The sequence below is a fragment of the Haliotis rubra genome, unplaced genomic scaffold, assembly GCF_003918875.1.
Source record: "Haliotis rubra isolate DU_JTF1 unplaced genomic scaffold, ASM391887v1 Scf15, whole genome shotgun sequence".
NCBI lineage: Eukaryota > Metazoa > Mollusca > Gastropoda > Lepetellida > Haliotidae > Haliotis > Haliotis rubra.
In genome coordinates, this window is record NW_025765447.1 from 3,427,616 (window position 1) to 3,449,907 (window position 22,292).

General features: G+C 43.1%; 1 protein-coding gene across 1 annotated transcript in view; it reads left to right on the forward strand.

The window, feature by feature from the left end:
* LOC124270116 (glutathione hydrolase 1 proenzyme-like) overlaps positions 1-18,745 on the forward strand; it is a 33,198-nt gene extending 14,453 nt beyond the window's left edge. Inside the window, exons 9-14 of the mRNA XM_046705134.1 lie at positions 9,644-9,780; positions 12,696-12,886; positions 13,459-13,558; positions 14,097-14,237; positions 15,686-15,799; positions 17,693-18,745. Of these exons, the coding sequence (XP_046561090.1) occupies positions 9,644-9,780; positions 12,696-12,886; positions 13,459-13,558; positions 14,097-14,237; positions 15,686-15,799; positions 17,693-17,863 (854 nt within the window). The 3' untranslated portion in view covers positions 17,864-18,745. The remainder of the gene's footprint in view (positions 1-9,643; positions 9,781-12,695; positions 12,887-13,458; positions 13,559-14,096; positions 14,238-15,685; positions 15,800-17,692) is intronic.
* Positions 18,746-22,292: the final 3,547 nt, after the last annotated feature.

Sequence of the window (22,292 nt, forward strand, 5' to 3'; positions counted from 1 at the left end):
GAAAAAGTTTACATCGTGCGTTTCTCCATACCCCTCATATTGCTCACTTTTAACGCAATGTATATAACGATTCATTATAGGGAACGTAGCAGCAGGACATCGTGGTACGGAGCACTCAAAATATACAACCTCACTCTCAGACGGCTTCTAACTCGCAAGCATTCAAATATTTCAAGAAATGATTGTTCAAATCGGTGCCCAGTGGTTTCATTAGAAAGGTCTACCTCGGTACGCTTATAAAACTTTCAGCAATATTCCAGCAATATCACAACTGGGGACACCACACGTGGGCTTCACACGTTGTAGCTATGTAGAAAAAGTTTAGAGTGCATGGGAACCAGTTTAACAGAGAACACAGAGAAATAGACGTGTACCGACCTAGGCAAAAGTGAATAGAATGGATTGCCATAACGCTCAGAGTTGCGTTTCGGGGAATGAAATGCTGAACAGACGACGGTCGTGGAAGCTGCAACTCCGACCACGACCGACATGTGTCGTAATTTTGGAACAGTGTGTCATGCCTTTGGCGTGATTATACGTTCTCCCCATACTTTTTTTGGTAGTAAAATCTATGGAACGGGTCCGCGACTAATGACACGGTTTTGGGAGGGTCTGTCATACTTTTGGAACAGTGTGTGTCATTATTAGAACAGCGTGTCATACTTTTGAAACGAGTCGTCATACATTTGGAGCAGTTAGTCGTACACTGGGAAGGACGTGTGACACTTTTAGAATAGTGTGTCGTAATTTTGGAACAGTGTGTCATGCCTTTGAGTGTGGTTATACTTCCTCCCGACATTTTTCAGTAGTAAAATCTACGGACACTCGAAAACAACACAAAAACAGTAATACGTGTTTTAACAAAGACGCTGCATCAGTTTCACGGTAACGCTTTGATAAGATTATTTATACGCGCAATGTTAGCGGTTAATTTACACCATTCCTCCGTGGAGATAGATATACCTAAAATTGTCTCTTTGCCAGATATAAATTGCTTGATATCTACGATGGGTAAATTTTCTTTCAAACAAACGGAAACACGGTTTGATCGCCCCTGTCCCCTCCCCAATATATAGCAGGGTTCAGCCATTCAAAGGTATGACGCAGTGTCCCAAACGTACGACAATCCGTGCCAGAAGTATGACAGATCCTCCCAAAAGTGAAACTTTAGCCTCGTACAATTCTCACAGATTTGACTACTAAAATGATGGGAGAATGTATAACCACGCCCAAAGTATGACACGTTGTTCCAAAAGTATGACGCACCCTTATGAAAATATGATAAACTGTTTTCAAAGTATGACACACCGTATCAAGAGTATGGTAGGCCATTCCAAAAGTATCACCGGCCCTTATAAAAATACGATACATTGTTTTCAAAGTATAACACACTACACCTAAGCCATTTTTACCTACCTACCTACCTACCTACCTACAAGATGTTCCACTCCCGATGGTTACACAGCCATACATTTCTAGGGACGATATGGTGAAACATTACAGTAAAGAGAATATGATTAAAAACGATTCCATGGTTTGTATGTGGAAAGGGCTTATTCGAAGAAGAAGTGTTTACTAAGAAGAAAAGTGGTATATTAAAGTGTCGCATGTTGTGGTTGACACTAGTGCGCTATAGAGAGTTGGACAGTATAATAGAATGTGATCATTTTAGCAATGCTGCTATACACTAAGGCAGATGACGGGGAAATTACCTATCCTTCTGAAATACTGTACGGGCGAGATTTGCAATGGTTTGGAAATAATGACCCTTTTCTTAAAACCATCTGTGGCGGCATCAGTAGCAGGGATACTTTATAGCGGGTAGTATGTCAGTTAGCGGCACATGACGCCTTTTGAAACGGTATCGGTCGTGAGGCAGGTTGCTCCCTTCCATTGAACCACTGAGTTGTGTATAATGCCTAAATTACATTTCACTCTCCGCTATCTCGTGACACGATTGCTCTTTTCAATCATCCTCGGGATGTTCTAGAAGAGACATGTCCGTATTTCTCACTAACTCGTATACAGGGTCTTCCTCGTCAACCGTGGTGAGAATGTCGTCGTTGTGCGCCATTTTGTGATAAGCGAGGGAGAGAGAGAGAGAAGTCTACTCACTTTACGATCGTAGTTAAAAGGATTATAGCTTCAACGCACACAATGGACGACATTGACAGAGAGAAATGATGTATAAGATAGTAGAAGCAATTTTCGCGACATTACGCGAGTTATTGGGGAAAACTGGCGAGACGGCGGCATCGACACTCAAGGTTGTGTATTAGAGGGCGGTTACAGCAATTAAACCTATTGACGATGTACGTAGGGGGTTATTTTCGAGACAATAGACAAGTGTATGTGGAGGAAAAGGTGTAGAGACGACGGCGTCGACACACACAGTTGTGTATTAGGGGGCGGTTAGAGCAATTAAACCTATTGACGATGTACGTAGGGGGTATTTTCGAGACAATAGACAAGTGTATGTGGAGGAAAAGGTGTAGAGACGACGGCGTCGACACACACGGTTGTGTATTAGGGGGCGGTTAGAGCAATTAAACCTATTGACGATGTACGTAGGGGTTATTTTCGAGACAATAGACAAGTGTATGTGGAGGAAAAGGTGTAGAGGCGACGGCGTCGACACACACGGTGGTCGAAACGATTGTGTAATAAGGGATGGTTAGATCTAGTAGCAACAATATACGATAAGTCGTGGACATATGGTGTGTAAGATAATAGAGGTGATTTTCGTCTTTCAACTGCGCGTACCGAGCGTACATTGTGACAGCTATGGCTAGAATGAGGACACGTCCAATTACCCTTCAGGACCATGGGGTGCATATCACTCTCAAACCATACTATCAACAGCTATCCGTACAGTTTGGACGTAATGAGCCTGTTCTTAAAAACAACTATGGCGGTATAAGTAGCAGAGATACTTTGGTAAAGGTGTGTGGTAATAAAATAGACTGTAGTGGGGTGAAGAGATTGGAATATCCTATACTGTTTATTTGCAACACGGACAGAAAAAGCAAACCGGGTAGATTACACATGTATGACTCGTACGGTATAGATTACACACGAATATGGCCCGAATTTCACGATTTTGTGGCAAAATACGGTCGTTTGCATTATTCCTACAAAAGAGTTCGTGTACAAAGCCTGTCGTCGGTAGCTTGCGGTCACCATTGTTTATATTTCGGCAGCTGACGATCTCGAGGTATTTCTAACGATGCTATAGTTAGGCATTTCAGTAGTCTGTCTCACAGTCCCTGAACCACATTAATTTCCCTATTCTCAGTAAAAGTAATACGCTTGCAAACGATTCCATGGTTTTCAGATGGTATGATAATACCAAGAAGAGTATACTCAAGAACTTTAAGAGTAAGGGTTTTTGACGAGGGAAAAATTAGTTTAGTGACAAAGCTGTAGGAATGTTTACACTGTTTCTCACGCCGCCGTCTCGAAGCAAACCGATTTTACTAGCCAACCATACAAAGAGGTGTTATGTGCGGCTTTTAGTGCTTACGCAGCTAGATACCCACGGCGATAACGCCTGTGTTTCATGTTATAGGTATAATTATGTGTAGGACCGGGATTTGACCCCTTAGCGTCTAATGACAGGACGAGGCGCCCCTTAGGTCACGCCCCCTATTCTTTTCGTACGTAACCGCTGATGGTGACGAGAGTATCACGAGCACCGACACGCAGTAGCTAGTTAGAAGCCGTCTGCCAGAGAGTGAGGTTGTATATTTTGAGTGCTCCGTACCACGATGTCCTGCTACATTCAATCCTTATCTAATTTAAACAGATTTCGAAACGTTCGACATTAATGCTGTACGTTTTCTGCAGATGTATCTACAGTAAAGGACGGGAGAAAGTATAACCCCTACCAAAGGTATGACACAGTGTCCCAAACGTAGAACAATTCGTTCCAGAAGTATGACAAATCCTCCCAAAAGTGTAACTTAGCCTCATACAATTCTCACAGATTTTACTACTAAAATGACGGGAGAATGTATCACCGCGCCCAAAGTATGACACACTGTTCCAAAAGTGTGACACCCCCTTATAAAAATATGATAAGCTGTTTTCAAAGTATGACACACTGTTCCAAAAGTATGACACACCCTTATAAAAATACGATAAGCTGTTTTCAAAGTATGACACACTGTTCCAAAAGTATGACACACCCTTATAAAAATACGATAAGCTGTTTTCAAAGTATGACACTCTGTTCCAAAAGTATGACACACCCTTATAAAAATACGATAAGCTGTTTTCAAAGTATGACACACTGTTCCAAAAGTATGACACACCCTTATAAAAATACGATAAGCTGTTTTCAAAGTATGACACGTTGTTCCAAAAGTATGACACACCCTTATAAAATATGATAAGCTGTTTTAAAAGAATGACCAACCGTATCAGAAGTAGGGTAGACCACTCCAAAAGTATCACTGACCCTTATAAAAATACGATACAGTGTTTTCAAACTATGACACACTACACCTAAGCCGTTTTACCTGCCTTAGCGTGTCTGATTGCTAGACATGAGGTCAAGATGTTCCACTCACGATGGTTACACAGCAGTAAAAAGTGGTTTATTAAAGTGTCGCATGTTGTGGTTGACACTAGTCGGCTATAGAGAGTTGGACAGTATATAATACAATGTGATCATTTTAGCAGTACTGCTATACACTAATGCAGATGACGGGCAGTTTACCTCTCCATCTAAAATACTGTACGGGGCGAGATTTGCAATGGTCTGGCAATACTGACCCTTTTCTTAAAACCGCCTGTGGTGGCATTGCCCTACGACCGCAGTTGAAAGGATTATCGCGTCAACGCACACAATGGAAGACACAGGCAGAGAGAAATGGCGTGTAAGATGGGGGGATGTAGTTTTCGCGATATTACGCGAGTTTATTTGGGAAAACTGGTGAGACGACGGCGACGACACGCACGACTGTGTATTAGAGACGATTAGGGCAATTAAACCTGTTGGCGATGTATGTAGAGGCTATTTTCGAGACGGTAGGTAAGTCTATGTGAAGGGGAAAATGTGTAGAGACGACTGGGTGGACACTCACGACTGTGTATAATAGGGGACGATTAGAGCAGTTAGGCCAATTAACGATGTACGTAGGGGTTATTTTCGAGGAAAGTGTAGAGACGACGGGGGTGGACACTAGCGGTCATGTATAATAGGGGACGATTAGAGCAGCTAGGCCAATTAACGATGTACGTAGGGGTTATTTTCGAAGGAGAGGGTGTAGAGACGAAGGGGTGGACACTAGCGGCTGTGTATAATAGGGGACGATTAGAGCAGCTAGACCGATTAACGATGTACGTAAGGGGTTATTTTCGAAGGAGAGGGTGTAGAGACGACGGGGTGGACACTCGCGGTTGTGTATAACAGGGACGATTAGAGCAGCTAGACCGATTAACGACGCACGTAGGGGATTATTTTCGAAGGAGAAGGGTGTAGAGACGACGGGGTGGACACTCACGATTGTGTATAATAGGGGACGATTAGAGCAGTTAGGCCGATTAACGATGTACGTAGGGGTTATTTTCGAAGGCTTCGGCACACGCGGTGGTCGAAACGATTGCGTAATAAGGGGTGGTTAGACCCATCAGCAGGAATATACGATAAACCGAGGACATATGGTGCGTAAGATAATAGAGGCGATTTTCGTCTTCCTGCTGCGCGTGTCGGACGTGTATGGTCATGTCTACAACGCGGACACGCTCAATTACCCTTCGGGACCTTTGGGGTGTATATCACTCTCAAACCATACTGACTACAGCTCGCCATACAGTTTGGACGTAATGAGCCTTTTCTTAAAAACAACTATGGCGGTATAAGTAGCAGAGATACTTTGGTAAAGGTGTGTGGTAATAAAATAGACTGTAGTGGGGTGAAGAGATTGGAATATCCTATACTGTTTATTTGCAACACGGACAGAAAAAGCGAACCGGGTAGATTACACATGCACGACTCGTACGGTATAGATTACACACGAATATGGCCCGAATTTCACGATTTTGTGGCAAAATACGGTCGTTTGCATTATTCCTACAAAAGAGTTCGTGTACAAAGCCTGTCGTCGGTAGCTTGCGGTCACCATTTCAGTAAAAGTAATACGCTTCCATGGTTTTCAGATGGCATGATAATACCAAGAAGAGTATACTCAGGAACTTTAAGAGCCATGGATTTTGACGAGGGAAAAATTAGGTTATTGATAGAGCTGTAGGAATGTTCTCGATTTTTTTTCCCACGCCGCCGTCTCGAAGCAAACCGATTTTACTAGCCAACCATATAAAGAGGTGTTAAGCGTGGCTTTTTAATAATAATAATAATAATAATAATAGCATGCTTGTAATGCGCTGTTCTCCATGTACAACATGCTCAAAGCGCAAGACATAGATGTACATACAAACAGACTATAGCAGAGAATTAAAGATTAGAGAGATAGATGGAAACAATGCAATGAATTATAGTGTACACTCATAAGCTAATCTGAAAAAGTGCGTCTTTAGTAAAGATTTAAAATTAGAAAGTTCTGTACAATCACGTAGATATTGAGGTAGTTGATTCCAGGCTGTAGAGGCTGCATACGAAAAGGACCTTTCACCATACGTAGAAGTCCTAACAGTGGGGATAACGAGGAAACGTTTATCCTGTGAACGGAGAGAGCGACATGGGCGGTGCTGTGTGAGGGACTGGGCCAGATACGAAGGGGGCAGATCCAGACAGACAGCGGAAAGTGAGGCACAGAAGCTTGAATTGAATCCTATAGTGAATGGGCAGCCAGTGTAAAGAATGTAGGAGTTTCAGAGCGTCATCAGATTTACGTGACTGGGTCACTATACGTGCAGCAGCGTTTTGCACACGCTGAAGTTTCCTTATCTGTGTCTTAGTGGCACCAGCGAGAAGGGAGTTACAGTAATCAATCCTGCTCATAACTAGAGACAGGACAAGAGTGGTGGCAGATTCGGTGGTGAGATATGGTCGGATATGTCCAATAGTACGCAACTGAGCAAAGCAGCTCTGGACTAGATGGGAAACGTGATCATCCAGTGACACATCTGAGTCGATAATCACACCAAGGTCTTTGACCTTGTCAGCGATTTTGATGTTTGTATTATCAAACTTAAAACATGTAAGACCACACTGTGATCTCCTTTTTTTGTGGCCCTAGGACAATGCATTCCGTCTTGTCACTATTCAGTTTTAGTTTGTTGTAATGCATCCACGCCTTGATGTCTTCACAACAAGTGCTCAATTCACTCAAAGCCCTGTGCGCCTGAAGTGACCTTGACTCCATGGATCTGTAGACTTGAGAGTCATCAGCATAGTGATGTCTGTCCGCTTCATGTCTTTCCACGACACTTCCAAGCTCCTATATATACAAGGTGAAAAGAACCGGTCCTAAGACGGATCCTTGTGGAACCCCACACGTAAGATATGATGGGTCAGATGACAACTTGTCAATGATTACACACTGACTTCTATCGGTCAGGTATGATTTAAACCACTCTAAAGCTGTTCCATCGATGAGAAATTCCAACCTCAGACGTTCCAGGAGTTTGCAATGATCGATGGTGTCAAATGCACTGCTTAGGTCAAGAAGTGCCAAGACGCTTACGCAGCTAGGTACCCACGGCGATAACGCCCGTGTTTGATGTAATAGGTATAATTATGTCCAGGACCGGGATTTGACCCCTTACCGTCCAATGGCAGGACGAGGCGCCCTTAGGTCACGCCCCCTATTCTTTTTCGCACGTAACCGCTGATGGTGACAAGAGTATCACGAGCACCGACACGCAGTAGCTAGTTAGAAGCCGTCTGAGAGTGAGGTTGTATATTTTGAGTGCTCCGTACCACGATGTCCTGCTGCTACGTTCCCGAATCGTATAATGAGCAGAGGGATGGAGAAAGATGTAAACTTTTCTTCAATAAGAAGGGAAAAGTATCGCCATCATCACACTCTGGAAACGAAGACACCTTGTCGGTGGACGGGAAATATGGTCTCCCAACTGTTTTGTGAGTAGAAATGTAGTTGTGCATATTTACGAATAAAATTTGTGAAATGTTGTTTTTTACTAGTCTCCGTTGTGTTTTATATAAAAGTGTTGACGTTGTCTACCTCGTGGGTATATTTTGGGGTGGTTAAACAACGAGGGATACGGTGCTCGCGCGGTCTAGTATTGTAGAGAGCTTTACATAGACTGTCCGACTCAATATCTTCTTTGTTGTATTTGGTAGAATATAACCGCCTTCCCGTGTTGTATTGTAGAGAGCTTTAAATAAACTGGAGGGTGTGTTATTTTTGAGTGTCTTGTTACATTTGTTTTGCTGCCTAGTATTGTAGAGAGCTTTACATTGGCAGTACGACATTTACAGACCTCCTTCAAAATTATTATTCGTTCCCGCTTTGGGTTTACGATACGAGGTAAAGAACGTAACACTCGGTACCACTCTTGCTGTTTTGCCGTTTTCTACCTCACATTTTGTTTCATGTAGAATATCACCGTCTTACCGTCTTGTATTATTGTAGAGAGCTTTACACAGACGGGGTGGTCGTGTGATTAAGAGTGTCTAGGTGTTTCTTGCGGTCTAGTATTGTAGAGAGCTTTACATAGACAGCACGAGATTCCCTAGCCTCCTTCAAAAACTCAAATATTATTGGCACGCTAATGGTGCATTTATGAGGTAAAAACGCGTCTGAGAGCAATTGAGAATTTAGCTTGACGGATGGATTCTTATGGTCTCCATTTTTGTTTGTGTGACGTCATTAGTAGATGTCACATGCGCGCGCACACACACACACGTACATGCACGAACACGTATTAGATGACCATTCCCTTATTTGTGACGGTTGAATGACCACGTGACGTCAATACCGTCGTTGTAGGGCGTGACGTCAGTGTAGCAGCATATTTTCGAGGTTGCGTCACCATCAAGTGACGTCACGACCTTCGTTTGTAGGTCGTGACGTCACGGGACCTATCGTCGTGACGTCATACGTGTATGACGTCAGTGTAGCAGCATATTTTCGAGGTTGCGTCACGTTACGTCACCTCGGAAATGTGCTGCTACCATACTACTGTCCTATGAAACATCCACACTTGTCTGTTGATGCCTATACCGCGATCACGCAATGTCTGGCGGTACATTAGTCCTTGTAACTGTAACCGATATTACAGATGTTTACTGGAACCACGATGCATGCCTCTCATGGTGACTATTGATTGAATGTTACTGCTCTCTAAATTTGATAAAGGGACAAACATAATTTGAACATTTTGCGTTTTTAAGGTAGGCCTTAAGTTTGGCAGCCCACTTCCCTCCTATTTTAATATTTGGCGAATATGTCTATTAAAATGTATTACAGCGTTTTTACAAAAGAATCATGTAAATGTCTAAAGAACTGCATTTTGATATTGCTGGAACATTGCATATAAACGACGTGAGACAATAATCCAATTGCAATTCTTCTGTCAATTCATCAACGAATGATTGAATTTAATTCGTCAGCAACGGTTACCATGTAACGATTTTACGGCGCATATTCAGCTTTTCCTCTGAACGATGGACTGTACAGCACTATTCCTCTTTCGTTGTTTGTTTCAATTCCAGGTTTTAACCTCACCCCAGCTGACATTGAAACCCCGGCAGCCGAGGCGGCCACATACCACAAGATAATAGAGGCTTTCAAGTTTGCCTATGCAGATAGACTGAAACTGGGGGACCCGCACTTCGTACAGATACATGATGTGAGACACGTACATACACGGCCATAACCATGGATGAGTTAATTGGTTAAAGACAGTTGTAATGCTATATTATGAAATAATGGTCGAAAATGTATTACAACTTGTTCTTACTTGTTGCGAGTCATGGATTAGTATTACTGTATAACATTGATATATATACTGAACCGCAAAATAAACGCCACAGCGATAGAGGTGTCGTAAACCACACACTTTAATTCGCTCTAATTAACACTCAAAACGGAGGATTGAGTTTAAACCTGACAATTATGGTTAACACTTTTTCGGGAATCACATTTAGAGTTCACACAAACAAAATCACCTAACATAGTACCATTGGGATACCTCAAAGTCAGTATTGTGTTGGCCCCCATGGGCATCGATGACGTCGTTGCATCGTCTGTACATTGAATGAATTACCCGGTTGATGAAGGCCATAGGCACTTGGGTCCATACTCTGCTTAATGCCTGATCGAGTCCAGCCGGAGTTGTCGGCCTTGGTTGAAGGTCATTCAGTCTTCTTTGAATCTCGTCCAAAAGGTGTTCTATTGGACGTAAATCCGGACTGAGTGCAGGTCATTGTAGGGCTTGGATGCCATGTTGTCTTAGGAATTCCACTGTTGCTCTGGCAGTGTGGGCGTTGTCTTGCTGGAAGATGTTTTTTTCGCGCAAACGTCGACGCACCGTATCGGCACTAATGGGTCTGTTGTGAGTGCCAATGGTCTGGCGTGCTGTTTCCTTCTTTTTGGTGAAGCGACCCTCTGTCGGTCTTGACGTTGTGATGTTACTGCAGGTCGTCCACTGTGTGGACGGTCTTGGATGCTGTAAGTGGTCTGATACCGTTCCTGCAGTCGGTAGATTGTCCTAACACGAACATTAAAATGATTGGCTTCCCTCCCTGCAGTCTGACCAATTTGCAATCGTCCAAGGGCTTGGTTCCTGTGATTTCTCAAGTCGTGGTATGGCGATTATGGCAACACACTGTATCGGCACTGATGGGTCTGTTGTGAGTCCCAATGGTCTGGTGTGCTGTTTCCGTCGCTCTGGTGAGCAGATGGTTGCGTACAAACTGTCAGTCTTGACGTTGTGATGGTACTGAAGGTCGTCCATTGCGTCGACAGTCTTGGATGCTGTTAGAGACCTGATACCACTCCTACAGTCGGTAGATTGTCCTAACATGAACATTAAAATGATTGACTACCCTCCGCGCAGTCCAACCAACTTGCAGTCGTCCCAAGGCTTGGTTCCTCTTGTCTCTCGTTAGTCGTGGTATGGCGATTGTGTCGAAACAAGAATGATTTCGGGCGAGTTTAGGACTCGCTTTCATAGGTAGGATTGTCACGATATGCAGGTGCATTTTCATCACCCGAATGTCATACGTCTGCCTTTTTATGTGCGTTTGGTCGATATCCCAAACTGTCATTTTGGATAGAATTTGTTTTTGACAAAACGGTATTATCATTATACAAACACCACCGTGTGAAAAAAGTAACGTTTCTTTTGTGGTTCAGTATATTTACAATGTGGGACCTTGCTGATAATGGTGCTCATGTTATCAATCACTGGTTTGTCTGTCGTTATTGAATCGTTTGTTACTGTAATGTCTGCAAGTTATTGTTGCGAATATTTGCTTCACCTCTAGGCGCAGGAAATACCATTGAAAATCCAAGTTAGAATTGGTTTGTCGTAAGAGGCGGTGAACGGGATCGGGCGGTCAGGCTCGCTGACTTGATTGACACATGTCATCGGTTCCCAATTACGTAGATCGATGCTCATGATCACTGAATGGATTGTCTGTTCCAGACTCGATTATTTAGAAACCATCGCCTTATGGGATTTTGTTGAGTGCGGCTTTAAACAACAGACAAGCCAACAAACAAATTTTAACTAACAAAGTTTATTATTATTATCCCCCGCCACGAAGTGGGAGGGGGGTATAGTTTTGAGCTCCGTCCGTCCATCCGAGATGTTGGGGACATATTTTCTCAAAAACCGTTATAGATAGGAAAACCAAATTTGGTATGTTTTTTCAGGACATGAATGCCTTGATTGAGGTCGAAAACGGAAACAGTGTTACTATTTGTTACATAGTTATGTCCCTTGTCATGGCCCTCTCTAGACTTAGTGCACGTTATCCCAATGGGAACAGATTTTCTGAGTAACTGCTATAGCTGGGGAAACCAAATGTGGTATGTGTTTTCCGACGGACATAAATATAAAGTGAAGTTGAAAAACAGGAACGAAATAGGAAACAGAACACTGTGGCGGGGGATATTGATTACTATGTGTTCTTGTTATTATTTGTTGTTGTTAAATAGTAATCACAGCGGCGTTGAACTCACTCACTCCGGCCTGATCCAACTCGGACATGATCTAATCGTGACCTCGGATTAGTCGTGTTTCGCTGTCCATCAGTACAGACAGTGGTCTACTCTAGTTATGTTCCAACAGTTCGAAAGGTACACGGGTATGCCAGTGGTATAAGGCGCTGCCATTTAGGTATATGAAACATACGGTTCAACTCCCAGTTCGCCCATCCAGCTAGGGTCCATGCAGGAAGCAAATGTACTGTAAGTCCCCATGGTCCCTAGTATGGTGTTCTACCTTCAGTTGTTGTAGCCTATTTTATATTGTGTTGTCCCCCATAGTTAAATGTTTTAGATTTAAGTATTAGTTTTACATGTGTATCTGTGATATTCTAGTTGTTTTACTGTCCTTCGTCGGCAGGTTTTTATAATCTATATCTTCCATTTCAATGTCAAATGTTCTCGTCACGATATGGCTGAAATATTGCCGATGTGACGTTAAATATTAACTCACTCACTCGCCCAGTTCGCCCAGGTGGTTCCTATGTTTGTCAGCACATGCTGTGCTCGTGGGTTTCACTCACTCACTCACTCACTCCATCCCTCCTACAGCTCATTAAGAAGATGACGTCCCCTGCCTATGCTGCATCCCTGCGCGAGAAGATCGACCTGAGACGGACCCACAACGCCAGCCACTACACCGACATCACCGGCCAACCGTGGGACGAGCAGGGCACAGCACAGATAAACGTCCTGGCTCCTAACGGCGACGCCGTGGCGGTATGCAGCACCATCAACTACTAGTAAGACCTCTTGCTGTATACGTCACACTCTTTTCAAATTATGTTTGTTTGGAGTTAATGTGTTTTTACGCCGCTTTTAGCAATATTTGAGCAATATCACGGTGGGGGACAACAGAAATGGTTCTTCGCACATTGTACACATGAGAGGAATCGAACCGGAGCGGAGGCTTTAACCACTAGCCTACCCCACTGCCCCTTTTTTTGTTTGGAAGAAAAAAATCCCAAAATACCGAGTGGCAGAGGTAAGAGAAGTAAAAGTTTAATTACAAATACAAACCTATGTGACAGTGTCTGCCATTTTGTCCCACACTCTGAAACCGGTCAGATCTGGATGAATCCATGGATGCAGCACAGGCTGTCCTTCAGGAAAATATTGTCATTTTAATATTACTTTCTGTACAGTGTACACATCGCTTTAATCAAAATGAGACAGTTTGCTCTAGTTTGATACCGCTCTGCCTGAAGATCTCAGGATTACCCCATATCTACATCCTTTATCAAAATCGAACTTAAAACGGCCTTAATCCGGCAGAAAATAATGGACAGTTGGACATATGCTGACTCTGTTGTAGCTTCGGTTCCCTCCTCGTGTCACCTTCTACGGGGATCATCCTCAACAACGAGATGGCGGACTTCTCCACTCCCAATGTCTCCTACCTCGACGGCTTGAAGGTGAGAAGATCCTTGACCGTCAAACTAACCTCATTAACACCATATCATGAATGTTTATGGTGTGTACATCATCTGTATCGGCAGTATAGCAACACTCTTCTTATATGGAACCACGGGTACCCTACGGATACTTAGTTTTTGTTGCGTGTTGCTTGATGCTCTAACCTAGACTCACTGTCGGGTTTGTTGCTTGTTTTACACCACACTCGGCAATAATCCAGCGATATGGCGGCGGTTTGTAAATAATCGAGTCTGGACCAGTCAATCCAGTAATCAACAGCAACGAGTATCCATCTACACAATTATGATAGGATGACATGTGTCAACCACGTCAGCGAGCCTGACCACCCGATCCCATTAGCTGCCTCTTACGACAAGCATGGGTTGCTGAGGACCAATTCTAACCCGGGTTTTTACAGGTCTTGTTGAGTTATATATATGATCGGATCGGGAATAACGGTCACTTCATTCCTGAGGATGCGCAGTGTGTTAGGGACCATGGTGTTTCCTACAGAGATAAATGTTTGGTCTTGTTCAGGCAGTTCCTCCCAACTACATCGAGCCGGGGAAACAACCCTTATCGTCAATGGCGCCAGCGATATTTGTGGACGGAGCAGGAGATCCAAGACTTATCATTGGGTCTTCTGGGGGGGCCAGGATCTCTACAGTCAATGCTCAGGTATGTGGGGGACACAAAACACAATCATTGCCCTTCACATCACAACCAGACACTGTGCCCTTCACCTTCACACGGCTACCAAATACTGTTGCCCTTGTTTCACCTTCACATCACACCCAGACACTGTGCCCTTCACCTTCACACGGCTACCAAATACTGTTGCCCTTGTTTCACCTTCACATCACACCCAGACACTGTGCCCTTCACCTTCACACGGCTACCAAATACTGTTGCCCTTGTTTCACCTTCACATCACACCCAGACACTGTGCCCTTCACCTTCACACGGCTACCAAATACTGTTGCCCTTGTTTCACCTTCACATCACACCCAGACACTGTGCCCTTCACCTTCACACGGCTACCAAATACTGTTGCCCTTGTTTCACCTTCACATCACAACCAGACACTGTGCCCTTCACCTTCACACGGCTACCAAATACTGTTGCCCTTGTTTCACCTTCACATCACAACCAGACACTGTGCCCTTCACCTTCACACGGCTACAAAATACTGTTGCCCTTGTTTCACCTTCACATCACACCCAGACACCGTGCCCTTCACCTTCACACGGCTACCAAATACTGTTGCCCTTGTTTCACCTTCACATCACACCCAGACACTGTGCCCTTCACCTTCACACGGCTACCAAATACTGTTGCCCTTGTTTCACCTTCACATCACATCCAGACACTGTGCCCTTCACATGGCTACCAAATACTGTTGCCCTTGTTTCACCTTCACATCACAACCAGACACTTTTCCCTTCACCTTCACACGGCTACCAAATACTGTTGCCCTTGTTTCACCTTCACATCACACCCAGACACTTTTCCCTTCACCTTCACACGGCTACCAAATACTGTTGCCCTTGTTTCACCTTCACATCACACCCAGACACTGTGCCCTTCACCTTCACACGGCTACCAAATACTGTTGCCCTTGTTTCACCTTCACATCACAACCAGACACTGTGCCCTTCACCTTCACACGGCTACCAAATACTGTTGCCCTTGTTTCACCTTCACATCACACCCAGACACTTTTCCCTTCACCTTCACACGGCTACCAAATACTGTTGCCCTTGTTTCACCTTCACATCACAACCAGACACTGTGCCCTTCACCTTCACACGGCTACCAAATACTGTTGCCCTTGTTTCACCTTCACATCACAACCAGACACTGTGCCCTTCACCTTCACACGGCTACCAAATACTGTTGCCCTTGTTTCACCTTCACATCACACCCAGACACTTTTCCCTTCACCTTCACACGGCTACCAAATACTGTTGCCCTTGCTCCACCTTCACATTGCTACGAGACACTGTCTATTGTTTAAGACTGCACTCTGCAATGTTCAAACTATACAGCGTGTGTGTTGGGCTAGGCTTACATTTAGCCACCATTTTACTCCCGTGTGTGTAAGGGTCACGATGACCTGTTCCCAGGTGGCCGTCAGGATCCTGTGGTTGAAGCAGTCTGTGGAGGAGGCAGTGAGGCATAAACGCTTCCACCATCAGCTGTTCCCGGATAAAGTCAAGTGGGAACCTGGATTCAATCAGGTAAGTCCCTGACAACTCAACATCGGCCTAATGGCCTAATTGGCCGGGTCATCAGTTTTGTACATAAAATATTTAATACATTATGTTTAATAATATGGGAGGGTGGGGTTAATGATTTTGTACATGACATGCAGGGGGGTCACTTACTTTGTACATAAATTTTAGGGGAGGGAGTCACATTGCCCATGCTTCTCCATAAAAATCATTATCATTCCCCCCAAGCCATAAATTACGAACGGTCCCTAACATATACAGCAAGTGACCCGGACAAAACAACCAAGTTCATCATATCCGTCAGTTTCTTGTAAAGCCTGTTCGTTATAACCGTATTTTAGGGTGCCGTGTGTGCTACTAACAGGGGACGATGGATTATACTTTGGAAATATGTTGTGATTTGACAGGCTACAATACATCACGGGGCGGTGGGGTAGCCTAGTGCTTGAAGAGTTTGCTCGTCACGCCAAAGACCCGGTTTCGATTCCCCAAATGGGTACAATTTGTGAAGCCCATTTATGGTATCCCGCGCCGTGATATTGCCGGAATATTGCTAAAAGCGGCGTAAAACTCACTCATTATCCTTGGATGACCAGCGAGAGCTCGGTCTACTTCCCTATTGAGCATTAAAATTTAATCTGAAGACTTCAACGTTGGCTGTTCCAGGCAGTTAGGACCACTACAGCGAGAGTCGTGACATATTCCATGGGAGACTACTGTAGGCTGATTGGTAGAATGCATGCACTGCCGGTAATGTGTCTAACATTGACTAGACGGTTGTAGCCCATTAGTCATGCGCCCATTGCTACATACTGGCATTGTTGCGGGTTGTATTCTCCGACCCGCTTAAACATATTTCAGTTTTAAGTAGCTATCAGTCCAGGTAAACTTAGGTTCAGTATTATTCGTTACACTGCTATACTGAGTCTAACAAACCCTAATAGAAGGTCGCGTCTATTACAACTCGCAAACTCGAATACTGAGCCTAAGTTTACATAGACTGAGTAACTATTCTTATTGACAAACTTTATGGATAACAACTTCTATTGCATTGTGAGAGGGACGTTTCGATACAATTTATTGTACCGTTGTCGACAACTGTACAAGAATCTGTATCGAAACGTCACACTCACGAAATAGAAGAAGTTGTTATCCATAACATTTGTCATTATTGTACTTCCCTACTTTTAAAATGCCACTCAAAGAAGTTAAGCACGTTCTGTTCCTTTTTATTTTCTTGCTACTAGTGTAGATTGAGCATATATTTATGTGTATCTAATTTATGTGTTTGAAAGATAGATATACGTCATGTCATTTGACAATGTAATAATATAATAATAATAAATGTACATTTGTAACGCGCCTTGTACATGCACTAGGCACATGCTCAAAACGCTGACATGTTACAATTATATACATATGCACAGTGAGGGGAATATAGTTAGTTGAAATGAGAGGAAAACAGGTGGGTGTTCAGTAATAGGGTGACGTCAACTGCTGATTTTAAGGCCAAAGGGAGAGAGTTCCACATTCGTGGGGCAGAACAAGCAAATATTCCCTGCCAAATGTTTCAAGTTTATAGCGGGGTGCAGAGAGCAAGTTCTGATTTTGAGAGCGGAGCTGTCTTTCTGGGGCCTAAGGGATAAGGAGGTCCTGTAGGTATTCTGGCTTTGTGACGGATCTGTCGACCTCAATAACATCACGACTGCCGGAGGTGTGGGTGGGTGGGGGTTTAGCTCAGTGGTTAGAACACAGGTATGTGTGAAATTTAAACAGTTTAATCTTTAACATTTTCAATTTCACCATTTTAAAAAAATAAAGTAACTTTGTCTTTAGAGTGGAAGAGGTGAACGTGATGGTGTAGACATCTTGTGTTGCTAATTATCTTCTCTTCTTAAGGGCGTCCTGGACCTACTCCACAACAAATACGGTCACGAGCTGCAACCACGAACGACGTACATGGCGGTGCTGCAGGCAATATATCGCGACCCGGACACTCGCCAGTTGCACGCCTTCTCTGATGAGAGAAAGAAGGGGAAAGCCAGCTTGTTGTACGGTGACGCCTCTTGATGGGGATACCTAGTGACGGGGACACCTGATGGGGATGCCTGACGGGGACGCCTTCTGATAGTGGCGGCTTATGATGTGATGGGGGCGTTATTGTGATTGGCAGTGTTGTGCCACCTTCATATAAAAAGCGATAGTGTTCGAAATTCTGGTGCTGAGGTACTGGTAAAAGAGCAATGTTTGTGAGGTACTGGTAAAGTCATTGTTTGTGTTTACTGTTAAATCTATCTACCAGGATACACTGAGACACTTGTAACTATGATTCTCATTGACTCTGCAGGACGTGGCTTGTTTCTACGAATCGGAAACAAGTATTTTTCTTGCTGAAGTCAAAACACAGTACTCTACCATTTTATCCCCAGTGCCAATACACACAAACATTCAAACTCGACTCAACAGGTAATAATTTGGAATAGTGATGAATGGTCGTTCTTCCTTCATAGGCGTAATGCTGAGATCAATGAAAGGAATTTTAAGTAATCATGTACTCAGCCCATGTAAGAATTTTATGTTGTTTTTTATATATCAAAACTAATAATACTATTTTAATATTTTAAACTTAACTATTTTAAGAGGTTTATGAGTAAAGAAAGACTTTCTTCATCTTCTTATGTATCACGTTTAATGATAAGGTCACATATGCAATATGTTCATGTTGATTAAATCAATATGGTTTTTATTATTTAATCATGTACTCAGCCCATGTAAGAATTTTATGTTGTTTTTTATATATCAAAACTAATAATACTATTTTAATATTTTAAACTTAACTATTTTAAGAGGTTTATGAGTAAAGAAAGACTTTCTTCATCTTCTTATGTATCACGTTTAATGATAAGGTCACATATGCAATATGTTCATGTTGATTAAATCAATATGGTTTTATTTGTATTTTAGTTTTTTTGTGTTTGGCTCAACTGCACTTTGCCCCCAAAGTTTACTTAGACGCAATTTGTCCGTAGTCCGTCCGGGGTCTCCTCGTGTTGCCACCACCCTATTGTTAAGGGTGGCGAAGCAGTCATGCGTGTTGATTGGAAGAACAATAGGCGGTGGCTTCTTAAGTATAATAAAAGTATTATTAAACTTTGCACAATATTTACATTACAGTGTCTGAAGTATAATTCACGAATTGAAGATTTGCTCACGTTTTTAATACATTTATACAGTACAAATTAAGAATATTCAGAAATTTATTATACAGGTTACCCACTTTCACAATTATAAACAATTAAAGTCCAATGACGTGAGATACCAAATCGGCATACTTCACTGGCGTTTTGATGTTGTCTATGATGCTTGTGTCCATGGTTCTGGGTTGTGATGACGTCGTTCGAAGTGTTGATGGTGGCTGGGCATGTAGCAATACAGAATTTCCAGTGAATGCTGGCATCTCGCGTTCTCTTATGGTGGTGGCAAAAAGAGGATAAACCGTCCGTCCAGTCTCCATTACCACAGATACTGTTACGGATTAAAAATTACCGTGACAAAAAGGTCTTGTGATTCCCCTTCAAACCAACAAACAGAACACAGACAAATCTATAACATTCAATTATATATTGAATAAAAACAAGGTTACAATGAATGACAGTACAGATTCCCAATACAATACAATTCAGTCACAAATCTGAAATATTGGGTCATGAATCTAAAAATTAACCAAGTGTATATAATTACCACAGGCTTGATCCTTGTCAATGTACTGACTGAAGATTGTTTAGAGCTGGTGAAAGTATGTAATCGAGATGTCGTAACTTGAGCGGTCGATTTTTGCTGACAGATGAGCGTAAATCCAGCGTAATCTCCAAAGTCGTGTCTAACATCTGATTGGGGTTTATTAGTGAGTGAGTGAGTGAGTGAGTGAGTGAGTTTAGTTTTACGCTGCACACAGCAATATTCAAGATATATTGGAGCAGAAATAGTCGATTCTGGACCAGACAATCCAGTGATCAACAGCATGATCATCGATCTACGCAGTTAGGATACGATGACGTGTGTCAACCAAGTCAGTGAGCCTGACCACCTTATCCCGATAGTCGCCTTTTACGACAAGCATGTTTAACTGAAGATCAATTCTAACCCGGATCTTCACAGGTTGAGACATGTTGGGTACAATTAAACACAAATGTGTTTTGACAGAAAATGGATTTTTCGACTTCTTGTGCACAGGTCCGCGATCTTTGCCACTTTTGTGAAACCCGACATCTCGAACTTGGTTTGTGGTGCCAACAAACCAAAAATTGGAATCGAACCTGCACCGAATGAATGTTGGTACAGATAGGGACTGCAGCATGGAAGATTATGTATAGCAGATGGTACGTGAAGGGTAGTGTTCATGTGATAAACCAGTACGATAAGTTATGTAAATGAGACCATCTACCTAGGGCAAACATCGATGCAGATGTTATGCGAAGGATAGTCTTCATCTGATAAACCAGTCCGATAAATATCCAAATGAGCGAGGTCATCTATAATTCTTTTAAACGACTACTTGACAGGGATAAGCCTGGGCGTAACAGGTGAATGGATTGGTCACCACTAGTAAACACTGTTGTCCTCCTTTAGATCATTCCAGTGTAAGGACATCTATGCAGACCAACTCCAAGGTTGATGTCCTTACACTGGAACCATAGCATTACTCACCCGGCAACAGAAGGCATGCCCCGGGCCGCACGCATAGCAGGTTACTAAGGCTTATTTTCAAATATTATATGAAACTGCTCAGCCCCACTTTGCGCGCCAATGTAGCGGCCATAAAATTTCCAAGTCACGTTCTGTAATTCGAACCACGGAACTTCTGTTCCGAAGCCGGACGCTTTGTCCACATGACCAAAGAGGTTAACCCCGTCAGCAAGCTGACAAGGTAAGGATGTCATCACAGGGATGTCTCCTAGCCTTGCTCAATATATATTTACAATTGTGATGCCTGTGTTTCAATGGAAATGATTTTACGGTTCATGACGTAAACGATAGTCACGCTTGTCAATAGCATTGCCTGAAATGTGAACTACATGGTATAGGGGGCTGAGAGTCTGCCCGAAGACGGTAAAGACACTGGTTCGATTCCATGTGAAAACGGGTGAAAATGAACTGTGCAACTCCTTTTTTCAATAATCTGTATCCCCTGATAAGGATGTCAAGAAATACTTGGACGTCTTGTGTCAAGCGGCTGTCATATCTTACGGACACGCACGTTGTTGACCGTAGGTGGGGGTTGAACGTAGGCGACCGTAGTAGACCCGTATTTGACCTTAGTTAAACGTAGTCAGACATATTAAAGCGTAGTTCAACGTAGAGACTCTCTGGAGCGCAGCTGCAACTTCCTGGAATTCCTCTGTAACAATGTAATGTCAGCGACAGCAATGACACATTTCGTCTTTACTAAAGAAACAGTTTAGCATAAATAAATATACATTCCAAACACATTAACCATCTGTGTCTGTTTTGTTGAGTGCCACAATACTTTATTGCAGGATAGGGTACATTACACGTTCTAAGACCTAAGTTACAGTACAATATTTTTGGTAAAGCGCCATCTTATCTGCACAATAATAGATTGATCGTCCTAGCTAATCGGCTTTGTGAATGTTGCCGTTAGAAAAAAGTGAGTGAGTAAATGTTGTTTAAACCCACTTCTCCTAGTGATCGTAGCTTTTTAAAACCTACCCGTAATTTCTCACCCTTGATCATACCGTAGTTATGACCAAACTTTGAACTTCAGCGAACCCATGATATGGCCGTGGTTAAACAAAACAAATATTCAACATATTCAAACTATCTCTATGGCTAGCTTGATCGCCAAGACCTTACTGTTACCGTAGTTTGAACGTGGTTGGCCCTAGTTCTCCCTCGTAGACCGTCATTGAACCTACTGCACCATTGTGTTGACCGTAGCACACCGTGGTAACATGGCACTACGATCAAACTACGGTTTGCTACGTTAACCACCACGGTCCAGCAGAACAACGTTCATGACGTAAGATGTGACCGCGCAGACCCGGTTAGAATTGGTCTTAGGCAACCCATGCTTGTTATAGGAGGCGACTAGCGGGATCATGTGGTAAGGCTCGCTGACTTGGTTCACACATGTCATCGTATCCCAAATGCGTATATCGATGTTCATGTTGTTGATCACTGGATTGTCAGGTCCAGACACGATTATTTACAGACCGACGTCATACAGCTGGAATATTGCTGATTGCGGCGTTACAAATAAACGAGCAAATAAATATATCCAACAATCCACAAATTTAATATATATATGCTATCCTCGGATGCAACTATCTTAAGACATAAATAAGTTAATACATTATCAAACTATGCTAGTGATACAGTCTTCAGTAGAGTTATACTATCTCACTCTGTAACCTTGACCTGTCCATCGTATCGTATTCCGCGCCGCAGGGTCAACGGCCTTCACCTTGCAGTCAAAAAG